The sequence below is a fragment of the Lissotriton helveticus genome, chromosome 4_1, assembly GCF_964261635.1.
Source record: "Lissotriton helveticus chromosome 4_1, aLisHel1.1, whole genome shotgun sequence".
Lineage (NCBI taxonomy): Eukaryota > Metazoa > Chordata > Amphibia > Caudata > Salamandridae > Lissotriton > Lissotriton helveticus.
The window spans coordinates 1618606858-1618620006 of NC_136063.1; the positions used below are offsets into that span (position 1 = coordinate 1618606858).

The 13149-nt window shown below is 44.2% G+C and overlaps 1 protein-coding gene across 5 annotated transcripts in view; it reads right to left on the reverse strand.

The window, feature by feature from the left end:
- The window catches only part of BBS9 (Bardet-Biedl syndrome 9), a 1968820-nt gene that overhangs the window by 1852161 nt on the left and 103510 nt on the right, over nt 1-13149 (reverse strand). For all 5 annotated transcript variants that reach the window (XM_078688232.1, XM_078688235.1, XM_078688233.1 and 2 more), the window contains 2 exons: nt 8393-8457; nt 2467-2580 (listed from right to left, as the gene is read on the reverse strand). In XM_078688232.1, the coding sequence (XP_078544358.1) occupies nt 2467-2580; nt 8393-8457 (179 nt within the window). The remainder of the gene's footprint in view (nt 1-2466; nt 2581-8392; nt 8458-13149) is intronic.

Genomic DNA, 13149 nt, shown 5'->3' on the forward strand with positions numbered 1-13149 from the left:
TTTATGTCCTTAGGGTGATAAAAAAAAACTCCTACCGTTTCTCCCAATCAGTACTGGTAGAACTCTCATCAGCACACTGGTTATGTCGAAGGTTGACTACTGTAATGGTCTCCTAATCAATGCCCAGGAAAGGTTTCTGAGTAAGCTACAACTGGTGCAGAAGGCAGCCGTTGGGATTCTGTTAGGCCCCCCCAAGGTTAAGCCAAAATCCAAGGTGCAGATCCACTGGCTGCCCATAAGAAGCAGAACCAAATTTAAGGCATTATGCATTGCATACAAGGCAACCCACAACACAGGACCTGAGTTTCTGAAGAAACCTCTCTGCTCATACATGCCCAGTAGACCCTTGCGCTTATCAGCAGCCAACCTGCTGATTGTCCCTGGAACTAAAAAAGCCTCATGGGGGCGATAGAAGATTCACAATCGCCACCACTGGATTGTGGAACCGCTTCCCCTTCATATTCACATTCTTACCCTGCTAGCCTTCAGGAAATAAGTAAAAACCTGGCTCTTCAACCAATAAGTCACTCGCCCCACTTCCTTTCCTTCTAGTCCACAGAGCCGAGACACCCAAGGGTATTTGCGTGCTTTACTAGTTGTTTAAATAAATAAAATAAAACGATAGATGAGAGGTATGGATTACGAATGAGAAATAGGTATGAAGGATGAGAAGTAGGGGTGATAGATGAGAAGTAGGAAGGAGAAGTAGGAGTGATAGATGAGAAGTTGGGATGAGAAGTATGGATGAGAAGTAAGGATGATGGATTAGAAGCAGGGATTATGGATGAGAAGTATGGGTGAAGGATAAGAACGGATTAAAAGTAAGAATGATGGATGAGTAGTAGGGATGAGAAGTAGGGATGATGGATGAGGAGTAGAAATGATGGATGAGGAGTTCAGATGATTTATGAGAAGTATGGATGATGGATAAGAAGTAGGGATGATGGATGAGAAGCAGGATGATAGAGAAGTAGGGATGATGGGTGAGAAGTAGGGTTGAAAAGCAGGGATGGGAAGTAAGGATGATGGGTGAGAAGTAGGGATTATGTATGAGAAGTAGGGATGGAAAATAAGAATGATGGATGCGAAATAGGAATGATGGATGAGAAATAGGGATGAGAAGCAGGGATGATGGAAGAGAAGTAGGGATGATGGTGGAGAAGTAGGAACGATGGAAAAGAAGTAGGGATGATGAACGAAAAGTAGGTATGATGGATGAGAAGTAGCTCTTGTAAGCAGGGATAAAGGTAAAGAAGTAGGGATGATGAATGGGAAGTGTAATGATGGATGATAAGTAGGGATACGAAGCAGGGATCACGGATGAGAAGTTGGGATGATGGATAAGATTTAAGGATAAGAAGCAGGGATGCTGGGTAAAAAATAGGGATGAGAAGTAGGGATGATGGATGAGAAATAGGGATGAGGAGTCAGGAATTGGGATGTCCTAAAATGGATGCTGTACAACAAACATGTCCGCTTTAAGCTTACTCAATCAGGAAGTGGGAAAATCCACAGCGGTCTGCCCCCATGAGATTCCCCAATCCTTTGTCATTCCCCTCCGATCATCCTACACCCCAGGACACAGAGCCCGACTAACACAGAAAGTGTAAGGATAAAGAAGGGGCAACACCAGGGAGTGTCTGCAACATAGATTAAAAGGTCGTCGTTGAAAGAGTGGAATAACAATCGAAGCAACAGGCACATAGCAACAGTGTTTCAGTTTTCTTTAGCAACAGCAACAACATGTCTTCAAGAGCACATAGCTTGTTTTCTACTCTGAGAACAAATACACAAAAAAAGCTCTACAAAGCACAAGCCATCACTAGATTAAATACAAAAGATCACATTACACCCTGACTTAACACGAAATGAAGGGACAAACAACAAGTGTGTATTTCAATGAACATCATTATATAATATCACTAAAGCATGAAGAATGGTTTGATTATATTTTTCTAGACAAGTGATTTATGCAAATATTCGAGGCTAAACCATTGCTGCATGTCTGGAGAGCACCCATGGTATTTTAAAGTATTTGCAGTACGGATGATTTGATTTCTAATTCTGACATGCATTTGAAAGGATTGAACATAACATTTTGGTAAATCTGTTCATTGCCTCAATACAGTCGAAGTTGCTCGACTGTGAGAAAACTGTACCCAACCTCACATGAAACGGTCCAAAATGTAACTGTCTATTTGTACAAGAAACCAACATTAAAGCCAGAAGATCTACACCTCAAAAAACAAACAAAACAATACTCTGCAGACAGGCACCAGAACCATCATTAAAAAACTGCCTTTAACTGCACAGCTGCACCTCACCCATGAACGAGGGTAATGGGCTCTAACTGTCCCAACCGTGGGTCAAGTCCTATCCAATGCAACTTTTATGTTCATACACAAGTTACTGCATTTGAAATGTATATCATCAAACTACTTCACAGAGCACAGAAACACATTTTACCTTTTACACCACCGAATGGCCCAAACGTCATGTTGCATGAAGTGCGCTGCAGATTGTGTTCATACATGAGTTTAATCTGATGCTGATTGCCATGTTCTACATTACCCAGGGTTCCTTTAATGAAATAAAACACAAAAAGGGAGATGAGACTTTGGGCAGACGTGACCTTTTTCGATTCAATTTTTTTTGTCAAGACCTTTATATTTTTGCAATCCATAACAACATGTAAAAATACACAGATGAATGTAATATTTTACGTGCTTCAAAAAAACACATCAAGATGCTCCTGAAATGCAGATTCTGGAAGAACAGAAGACCTCATTTGCTTTTGCTACCCTCATATGACACCAATAAATGATGCACATTTTCGAAAGTTTATGGAAATAAATCTAAAAGCGTTTCTGTACCAGGCTTTCATTTGCACATGTGATGTTCACATGTTACCTTTTCAGCCTTGGTAAAACTATCTGAAATACTTGGGGAAATAAGCAAACAGAACAACGACACCTCATTATAATGGTAGTTTTGGATCAAGGACGCTGACGAGGATTGTAGGAAGGTAGGATCCTACTGCATAGTTACCCCCACTTTTTGCCTGGTGCTATGTTGGTTTTTGACTAGTCTGACTGGGATCCAGCTAATCAGGACCCCAGTCTATCTCAATTCTCCCTAAATGATTGTGTTTAGTACTTAGGTACATCCCAGATTGAATACTGGGGTACCCTTGTCAGTCCCTAGTATACAGTACCCATGTACCCAAGGTATAGGTACCCCAAAGGTCTCACATGGAAAGCAGCATGTATTATGCCACCCATGAGAGACCATTCAAAATGGAACTACAGGCCTGTCATTGCAGCCTGTGTAAGTTGGTGCATGCACCACTTACTAAAGATATAGGCTTACTATATCTAAGGTTCACTGCACTTAAAACCTTTAAGTCACCCCTATACAGGCCTTTACAATCCTGAAGGTAGGGCTCTTGGTTCTAAGTGAGAGGGTGCCCCTGCGTGAGCAGGACACCCCTGCAACCTACGGAGTCCGTTCTCCCGGGTTGTTAGTGAAGCAGCCATATACTGTATAGAGGGGCACCATGGAATCGCGCGATGACCATCTCGAAAACGGCTGCAATGAATCCTATCATGTTTTGTATCAAACATGTTGGATTCATACCCCCACCCGATGTATGATTACAAGCACTGGAAGACTCTCAGTGTTCCTGATACCAGTCTTCTAGTCTCAGACAGCACAAAATGGTTGCTGCCGATCAGAGATACATTTCTGCCCTCCTGCTGCTGAGCCAAGCTTGAGCAGGGGAAGGCAGAACAATAGGCATCTTGTCACAGGGAGGTGTGACAACCTCCCAGACAGGATTTAGTGTATTAGGGCTGGGTGGGTGCGCTTGCAAGCGCCTGAAAGTCTACATGAAGGGGCCCATTTGGTCTCTCTGTGCATAGTCCAGTTCAAAACAGTCTTGGGAGCCGTTGGCTCCCAGTCTATCGCGAAACTGGACAAAGGACATGGAAGTAACCTCCCCCCTGTCCAGACCCTCCCCTGGGAGGGTCCCCTGAATCTTCCTAACCCTTTTCTCAGGGTACTTAAGGGCTTACCTGGGTGTAGATCCCTAGATTTGTCACGGGATACAATTCAGAACTGAAACAACAGCACTTCTAACATCTGGGCACTCTGGACTTCGTTTGGGCCTGACTATGTCACCCTTCGAGTCTACTGTATCGTCTGTGCCTGTATCAGGAACCTTCCAAGGCTTGTGAAGCATCAAGGACAACCGAAGTAATCTCCCTTGGAAAGAAGAGGAGTTGGCCTAACGGCTAGGGCGCTCGACCTCGGACCTGGGGATCTGGGTTCGAGTCTCAGTAACGACGCCAAAACCTCCTGTGATTCTGGGCAAATCACTTAATCTCCCCGTGCCTAAAATGAAAGTGTAACGTAACTGTGTCATGTAACGTAACTGGAAAATATGTACAGCGCTCTGATACCTGATTCGGTTCGGGTCTAGTTCGCGCTATATAAAACTCTGCAACAAAAAAAAAAAGAAGGAGTCACTCCCCTGCATTCACAGGCACCACAACTACAGACCTATTGCCTGCCTCCCATTCCCATCCAAAATCTTCGAAAAACTAATGAACAGACAATTATCGGAGTTCATCAACCTAAATCACCTCCTTGACGACACCCAATTCGGATTTAGACAGGGTCACGGAACTGAAACGGCCCTCATAAAGGCATCCAATGAGATCAGGATGACCCTAGATCAAGGCGGCGCAGCAGTCCTGATACTTCTGGATCTGTCCGCCGCCTTTGACACGGTCGATCACGCCACCTTGATCGACCGTGTCTCAACCTTGGGCATCACCCAAACAGCCAGAGACCTCATAGCCTCTTTCCTTGCCAACCGCACCCAAACAGTAAAGCTAGGCTTCTTCTATTCACCTGTCTTCACTCTCCCTTGCGGGGTGCCCCAAGGATCCTCGCTGAGGCCAACCTTATTCAACATTTATGTTTCGGACTTGGCGAGGGTGATAAAATCCCACGGTCTAAGTTTAACTTCCTACGCTGATGACACTCAGCTGGTACTATCAGTACACAAGGACGGGGAAGCAGTTGTGGCCAGTTTCAAGAGGGAATGCTAGCCATTAGCTCCTGGATGACGAGCAACTGTTTAAAACTTAACTCCGACAAGACGGAGGTAATGACCTTCGGCAACCTCTCTCCAAGATGGTCCTCTACCTGGTGGCCCAACGTGATGGGTCCTCCTCCACAACCAGTCACCAAGGTCAGAAATCTGGGGGTCCTGTTCGACGATAAACTCCTTTTCAATCACTACACAAACGCTGTCGTCTCCACCTCTTTCTTTACCCTCAGAAAAATTAAGAAACTACTCCTATATCTCCCAGCCTCTGCCGGCAAAACGCTGATCACCTCCCTAATCTTCTCCAGAACTGATTACTGCAACGCCCTCCTGCTTAATGCCCAAGAAAAGGTCCTTAGCAAACTCCAGTTGGTGCAGAACGCCACAGCAAGAGTCCTGCTCTGCATCCCCAAGTTCAAATCCATCACCCCGTTCATTCGCCAACTTCACTGGCTGCCCATCAGAAGCCGGACCAAATTCAAAGCTTTATGTATTGCCTACAAGGCTATCAACAAGTCAGGACCTCAGTTCCTAAAAAAGGCCTTCTGCCTATTCGTACCCACCAGATCGCTACGCTCTTCCTCAGCATACCTTCTACCTGTCCAAAGAACCAAGAAAACCTCCTGGGGAGATAGGTGCTTCTCCGTATCTACAGCCAGACTCTGGAACTCCATCCCTCTCGTCATCAGAACCAGTCCCACCCTCATCACCTTTAGGAAACAACTGAAAACCTGGCTGTTCAACCAATAACCCCCCTACAGCGCTCCCCAGTCTGATTTTAATCTGTAAGCACCGAGACACCCCAGGGTATTTGCGCGCTATACAAATCGCCCAAACATAAACATACACATGACCGGTTTGCAAATACCGAGCTCCTCCGGACTCTGTAGGCTCTGCAACAAAGGTGGTGGTTTTCCTCAGCTCCAGAGGCCTGCTCTACCCTCTTACCAAGTTTGAGGGCCAGTAGTCCTTGTCGGAGTTACAAAAACCAAACCCCTGGGTACCGCGTCCCCTTTGCAGTTGGAAAGGCATGTTGACATCTTTGCAAGAAGATCTTCGGGCTCCAAGTAGCCCCCACCTCGAGCATCTCCAGTGACCAGAATCGTCGGCCACACTGCATTGTGTGCATTGTGGCCTGCATCTTTTAGTGAGCTTCTTGAGGTCCTCTTGCAACTCCTGTGCCTTTGGCCTGTGGGTCCATTTCAGAGTCACCTTTGTTTTCCTTGGGCTCCTCTGATTGCTCGGGGCCTGCCCTGACTCCACTGTTTGTGCTGAGTCTCCTGGATCTTGCTGGTCCAACCATGCTCCTTCTTGATTTCCTGCGTGGGTTGCATTTGCTAAGGCTTGCTGGTGCTCTCGCCAGACACAGACCCCTTAGCACTCGACATCTTTCGTGGGACAGCTTGTATCCGGGTCCTGGTCGTACTCATCATCGCCTAGTCCTCGCAGCTGCAGAGTCAAGGTCACCGTCACCTTTCCTGAAGCACACGACATCTGAGGGCATCCATCTTCCAATTCTCCTGGTCCCTCCCGAGTGACATAGACTCTGTCCCATCTGCTTTCAGGTACTCCTCTTCAAGAATCCACATTTGGATTCGGCCTGACACTTTCCTGAAGTCCTCCATAGGGTTTGACTGTGGTTTCCGACGTCACTTCACACCTATGCACCCTGCTTCCTTGGGATAGGTAACTTGGGTACCATAGTATCCACGGGTGGGGTGGCTCTCCAACCTTCTGTCTTCCACAGGGTTTCTTCAGGGTCCACTGGGAAAGGGTCCCTAATCTTTAAACTTCCAACCGTGACTTACAAATAGACTTGTACGGAGCCCACGTCGTGTTCTCATACTGCACACGCCCGCGTTGGGGTCCCTATCTACTTACCTTGGGTGGTTCTGCGGTTCCCCAGCAACTCTACGTCTTCTCTACACTGTCTTGACTCGAGTCATGGTTCTTGTACCACTTTCTTAGTATATGGTTTTGTCTCCCCTGGGGCCCACTGTGTATTAGTGCTATTTACTGTGATTTCTTTGCTAAAGTATTGTGTGCTTTGTGTCTATCTCTGTGTAGGAGATCCTGTAACGTACTAGAGAGAGTTATATAATAAATACATATTTTTATAACTACTGCATGGTTCTCTTTTCATTTAATCTATACAATAAGATTGCATTCTGATAAAACAAGCTGTTTTACACTCCTTCAAGACTAAGCCTGAAGACTGCTCTCCACAGATACCACTTGGATAGCTTTCTAAGGTTGTCTTAGACCTCCTGAATCCCCATAAGGGTTGTCTGGATTGGTGTAAGCTGCCCACTTACATTAGTGGACATCATATACCAGGCCAGCTTCTCACAGGATTCACAGAAAAAGTGGTCAAACCAGCTTAAAAGAGAAACAAGCATTGTCATGGCCAATAGTTTTGGCTGAGTTATACTGAAAAGCTTGTCCCTGGTAGGCAAGATGGTCGCATGATCGAAAGTTCACCAGGGTGCAGAGGCCCGTGAGCTTTGGTGCATTGGAGCACTGGTGTGATGTAGAGTGGAGTGAGAGGTAGTCAGGTAGTGGTAAGATGCCAGGCGACCACAAGCAGCTACCATTAGCAGCACCATCTACATGGACGCCCGCACCAACTATATGGAATACCTCACATTCAAGATACACATCACAGCTAACTTTACCATAGGTGGAACCCTCTTATACAGACCACCTGGACCGCACAACAATTTCACCAGTGACATCACCCCAGTGACTTCAGAATGGTAAGACTTCTTCCTACGCACATCACTGTTTTTATCTGCCTCCGTTCCGAACTGAATAATGGTACAGTTTAGGTAATGCAGGGTCTTTTTTAACTCACCTCAATTGAGCACTTTCACTTTTTCCATCACTGATCACTACTGTATTAACCAGTTATTTCTCCTCCTGGTGGAGGAAGCATACAAAAAAAAAAAACAATGATGATGCTGTCACGTTTTTAACAAGGCGGAGAACCAAGAGAAACCGCCTCACGGCCTGTGTACGTGAATTAAGGTTTTATTGAAAGACGGTAAGAACATTGAACCGTGTTGGCACAAACATGACAATACTCCTGGCAGAGGTCTAGGAGTATTGAGTCTACTTTCATCTATTTATGAAACTATGTGATGCTGATTGAAGTGGATAATTTCCTCTACATCCCCGCTTTGTGTCTAGCAATACAATTAATCTTCAAACTTAAACACAAGGAGGAGACACATGAAAAAGTCTGTTGCACACAAACATTAATTTGCCGTTGATTTTTACCTGAGACTGCATATACACATAACTTTCGAGGATGTAGCACAGCCAGATGAAGCAGTTCAGTTCCACTGTCAAAAAAGAAAGAACAATATTGTGAATGTGTGTTTTAGTAAACCCTGGCACTATGCACTTGATCACTATTCATAATCCCACCCTTCTGCAATGAATTATTCTATGAGTACTTACCATATTAATGACGCCACTTTGGATTTAGCTTAAGCAAGCTAAGATTACCGGCCAATCACAACACGAAAATGGCACAAAATAGACTGTGTCTCCATTTCACTTTATCTAGGAAATCGCCTCTTGTAATTTAATATTATTCTATTATTACTTCAGGAATACGTTTTTTATATATCAATATACGTCCTGATGATGGTGTCCTACAATTAGGTTTTGTTTTATCAGTAGTATTCATTCCGTAGCTCTGGGGTTTTCAGAATCTGTTCACACTATAAATAAACGGAACCACTCAATTCAAATATGCCAACTTGCTTAACATTTTATGAAAATCTATATAGTACCAGACCAGAAATGTAACCTGACTAAAATGGTTCAACACACAAACCTAAAATTGTAGGCATCAGCTTAACGTATAATTTTATATCAGGCTCTGAGGTAAGTTTTAGGCTTGACCCAAACTCGCTTACCACCAGCTATGCCACACAACCGAACGGTTTAATCATCACAGTTCTGGAAAATTGACTCAACAGACCAGTCAGAAAGGTTCATGTTTTTTTCAAAAGTGCACGTGACAAAAAAAGTTATATGCCAACCAGTATACCCCAAACATACATATGCCTACTCTTGTTTCCTGCATGTACCCATCTGTAGCCATCTACCCAGCCTAGGGGAACGCAAGCATCTAAAACTGTACCTGATTTGTGTCGAAAAAGGTATACTGGGAGAGGTGCTGACTGCAAAGCACAGGGGTCACGGTTCGATCCCCGGCGGCAACCCAGCTCAGCATCATGGGACCCTGGGCAATAGCTCACTTAAACTCACCGCCGGTCACCAGCGCTCTGAAACCTTAAGGGGTGATATGTTCCCGCTTTACAAGTATGGATTATTATACTCTTCCAAGCATTGAATTAGGTGCAGTTTTGGGTGATCACAGAAACCAGTGTGAGAGGTTTGCTTAGTATTAAAATTGATCCTCAAGTGATCCTCTTTGGTATCAGCTCCTTAGATTTAAAAACCAGTAGCCTTTAAATGCTCATACCAGACTGGCTGTTAAATTACTCCAGCAACAACACATATCGGTATTCTGAGTATTGCACTAAATATCACGTAGCCAGATACATTTTGGCTGGTTAAGCGTGTCGATTTTTATAGGAGGGAAATGCCCTGTTATTCCCCATGATCAGGGAAAACTCGTAAATGAGTGGTAATTATGGCAACCTTAAAAGCAGAGTCGGATTCATGGGGTACAATATATATTGCACCTGCTACCGTCCAGCTCTAATAAAGGCCCAAGTCCTGATGTCTGACACCCTCTTGCAGGAAGTAAGGCAAATCAGCATTATCAATATACAGGAAGCTGCATCAAAGAGATGTCACTGTTATCTGGCCATGCCACAAACATGTCTGAAGCCATCCTCGACACATACCACAAGATGGAGTAGCTGGCAAAGGAGCCCCATGTCCATTGGATAGCCTCCAAAAGAAAACATTCCTACGGAGGCCCGCCACTTCTGGAACATACATGTAGGTAGGCTGCAGAGGTTTTTCGTCTACATTTAATTTAACTTACTATTGCTCGAGATCAGCAGTAAAAAAAAGCCCTCAACTATGTTGACTTGGAACTGGAACATAGGTTTAAACAAAACAACATCAGATCAATATAATAACTTGACTGGACCATGTATTATATTGGATGAAGGATCAATTATTATTATTGAATGGATCCAAGATTGAGATACTGGTGCCGGGAGGAACAGAATGCCAAAGCCCACACTACGAATGCGAATGGCCCTTTACCCTAATCATTCAAAGTAAATAACCCAAAGTCATTTTTGAAGCTAAATTTTCCTTCGTTCCCCAAGTTAATGCAATAGTCATGGGCATCAATCTGTAACTTTCCCATTTTCTGAGAATCCTCCCGCTCCTCCAAGAACATCACGGATGGAGTTGGCAAGAGGCTTCGCCTTGGTAAAAGTCTCCAATAAAAGGCATTACCATGAAGCAAATACTCCAAAATAAAGCTGCCAAACGGAGCCTAAATTTGAAGAGGCACCACTCAAAAAAGCAGGCTTTGAAAGTGATTCATCAGTTCCCAAAGTACACTTGGATAACGTTTAAATATTATGGACAGGCCTGTAAATAAGGCTTCTTATGGCAAAGGTCCAAGAATCTTACCAAGGCTCAAATTCCTTTAAACATCTAATAGTGGTTGTGCAACCTGGCAATGCGAGAGACAGCATAAATAACGTGCAACTTTTACCTAAACCCCCAGGAACGCCTGAATTATCCTGTATAAAACGAAATAATGGTGATCTCGTTTATCCCTACTTCAAATGTCAATTGATTCTGCATCTGTAGGTGTGAAAATGCAGCAAATGTCAACAGGCTCTTTTACTGAAAAATGTGTGTGGAACTGTGTTCCAGCTCAACATCATGTCAACAAAAGTCACCCTGTGTACTGGATCGACTCTAAGCATCTCAACTGGAATGGATCAAACATAGAATTATCATTCATAGGTGACTTTTACTGGTCATCGGGAACAAAAGGGGGTGCATTTTCAGTTAAGCACTTTATGACCTAAAATACGTGTCTCACCTGCAGGAGTCAGATGATGGGGAATCAGACATGGATTTTTTGTTGGGGTGGTTTCCTTCTACCAACCAGGACTCCACCTGAGAAAGGGTAGCCTTCTTCCCTTTGGAGCTTTTATGCCCATTCATGATACCCTATTGGCTATATTGGAAGAGAGAAAAGGGACACAAAGACTTTGAGCAATTTAACTTCATCTGTCTATAAGCGCGTTGTACGAAAGGACTTTGGTTTTGCTTGTCTCATCCATTGAAGAGATGCTGCTATCGCGGGCCGAGTACCTCCACCAGGCAAGGCTTAGGGTCACGTCTGCTGTGCTTTAATAGCATTTATTTTCTAATTTACTGTGCTGTGGTTGTCGGAACGGCCAGCTGGATCCTGTCCTCCGGTGTGAAGTTGTGGACTTCTTTTTTGAATTCAAGAAGTTTTTATTGGTTGTTTCAGCATAAACATACAATAAGTAGATCAAGTAGCATACTTAGAGTCAGAATTACACGGGCGAATATTACAGTACGCTTCTTTACATCAAAAAGAAAAATGTCAATACAAAAGTACATACCTGATGTCCCGTCAAAAGTAGTAGATCACATATCTTATACTCAACAGCATTTTAGTCACAGTCATTTTACTCAAACATCATTTCACTCATCAGAAAAAGGGCATCATGATAAATAATACAATGATGGGAGTACGCAAACACGTGTTAATGGGTCGTGAACGGTGTGGGACCAGTTTAAGGTGGTTTATGTGTCGTGAAATAATTGTCAAGAGTTGACCACAGTTTTCTCGTGGGGGGGGCGCGACGGTGACTGTAGGAGTGCTACATTATCGGCACCACGTAAGCTGATTATCCAATTCAGCCACCCTGCGAAGTTGGCTTTATTGGTATCTTTCCAGTTACTAAGGACTGTCTTAACCGCCGCTGTGAGTAGGAGGTCAACTAACGCCTTATCTTCTGCGTCAAGGGAAGGGTCCTGGGTGAATCCGAAAACTAAGTAAGGGAGCTCTTTAGCTGGTGTAATGTGGAATAGTTTTGAGAGAAACTCGAATATCTTCTCCCAAAAAGGTGCTACACAATCGCATTCTAGGATAATGTGTGCTAAATCACCTTCCGCCCGTTTGCAATTCCAGCAAAAGGCGTCCGGGCTGATGTTGTGTGCAAATAATCGCGCCGGAGTCCAGAAGGCCTTATGAAGGAGCCAGTATTTTGTCTGGGACAGTGTTGGGCTTATTTTGTGTCTTGTGCAAGATACCCATGTATTGGTCCATTCTGTTTCTGTGATTGGCCTGGACGAGAGATTATTCCAGAATTGTGTGATTGGGACAATGAGGCTAGATTGTTGGGGACGACTGAGTCTGTAGAGGAATGAAACCTGATGTCCCAGTCTGTTTAATCTGGCAAGGTATGGTGGGAGGGAGGGTGGTGTCAGGGAGAGTTTGGTTTTGGACAGTGCTGTTTTTACGTTTAGAAAGTTGTAAAATTCTATTGGTTCAAGATCGTATTTGTTTTGCAAGACACTGAATGGAATAGGATATGACCCCGCAAACAGTTGGTATGGAAACATTATGCCTTTTTTGATCCATGCCGCATTGTGTAGAGGTTTACCCTTGTACAATATGTTACGGTTGTTCCATAAGGATTCCCATTGTGAGCCCCGAATGCTGTTTTCTAGGATTCTGTCAAACTTCAGAAGAGCAGATTTTGTATTATGAAATATTGATTTAGAGTGGGTTAGTTTGTTTAGATTTGTCGAAAGAGCCGCGCTAGGGGCAATACCATCTAGAATTTCTTTCTCAATTTCAAGCCACACTGGAGTATAGTCAGGTGAGGGTGCGAGCCAGTGGGCTCCCTGCTTGGCTAGAAAGGCGGTTTCATACTTTTTAAAATCTGGTAGGTTGACCCCACCTGCGGTCTTATCTAAGCGGAGAAGTTGTGGACTTCTAATCCTTCCATGCTTGACCAGCATTTCTGTCCTCGCATGGCCAC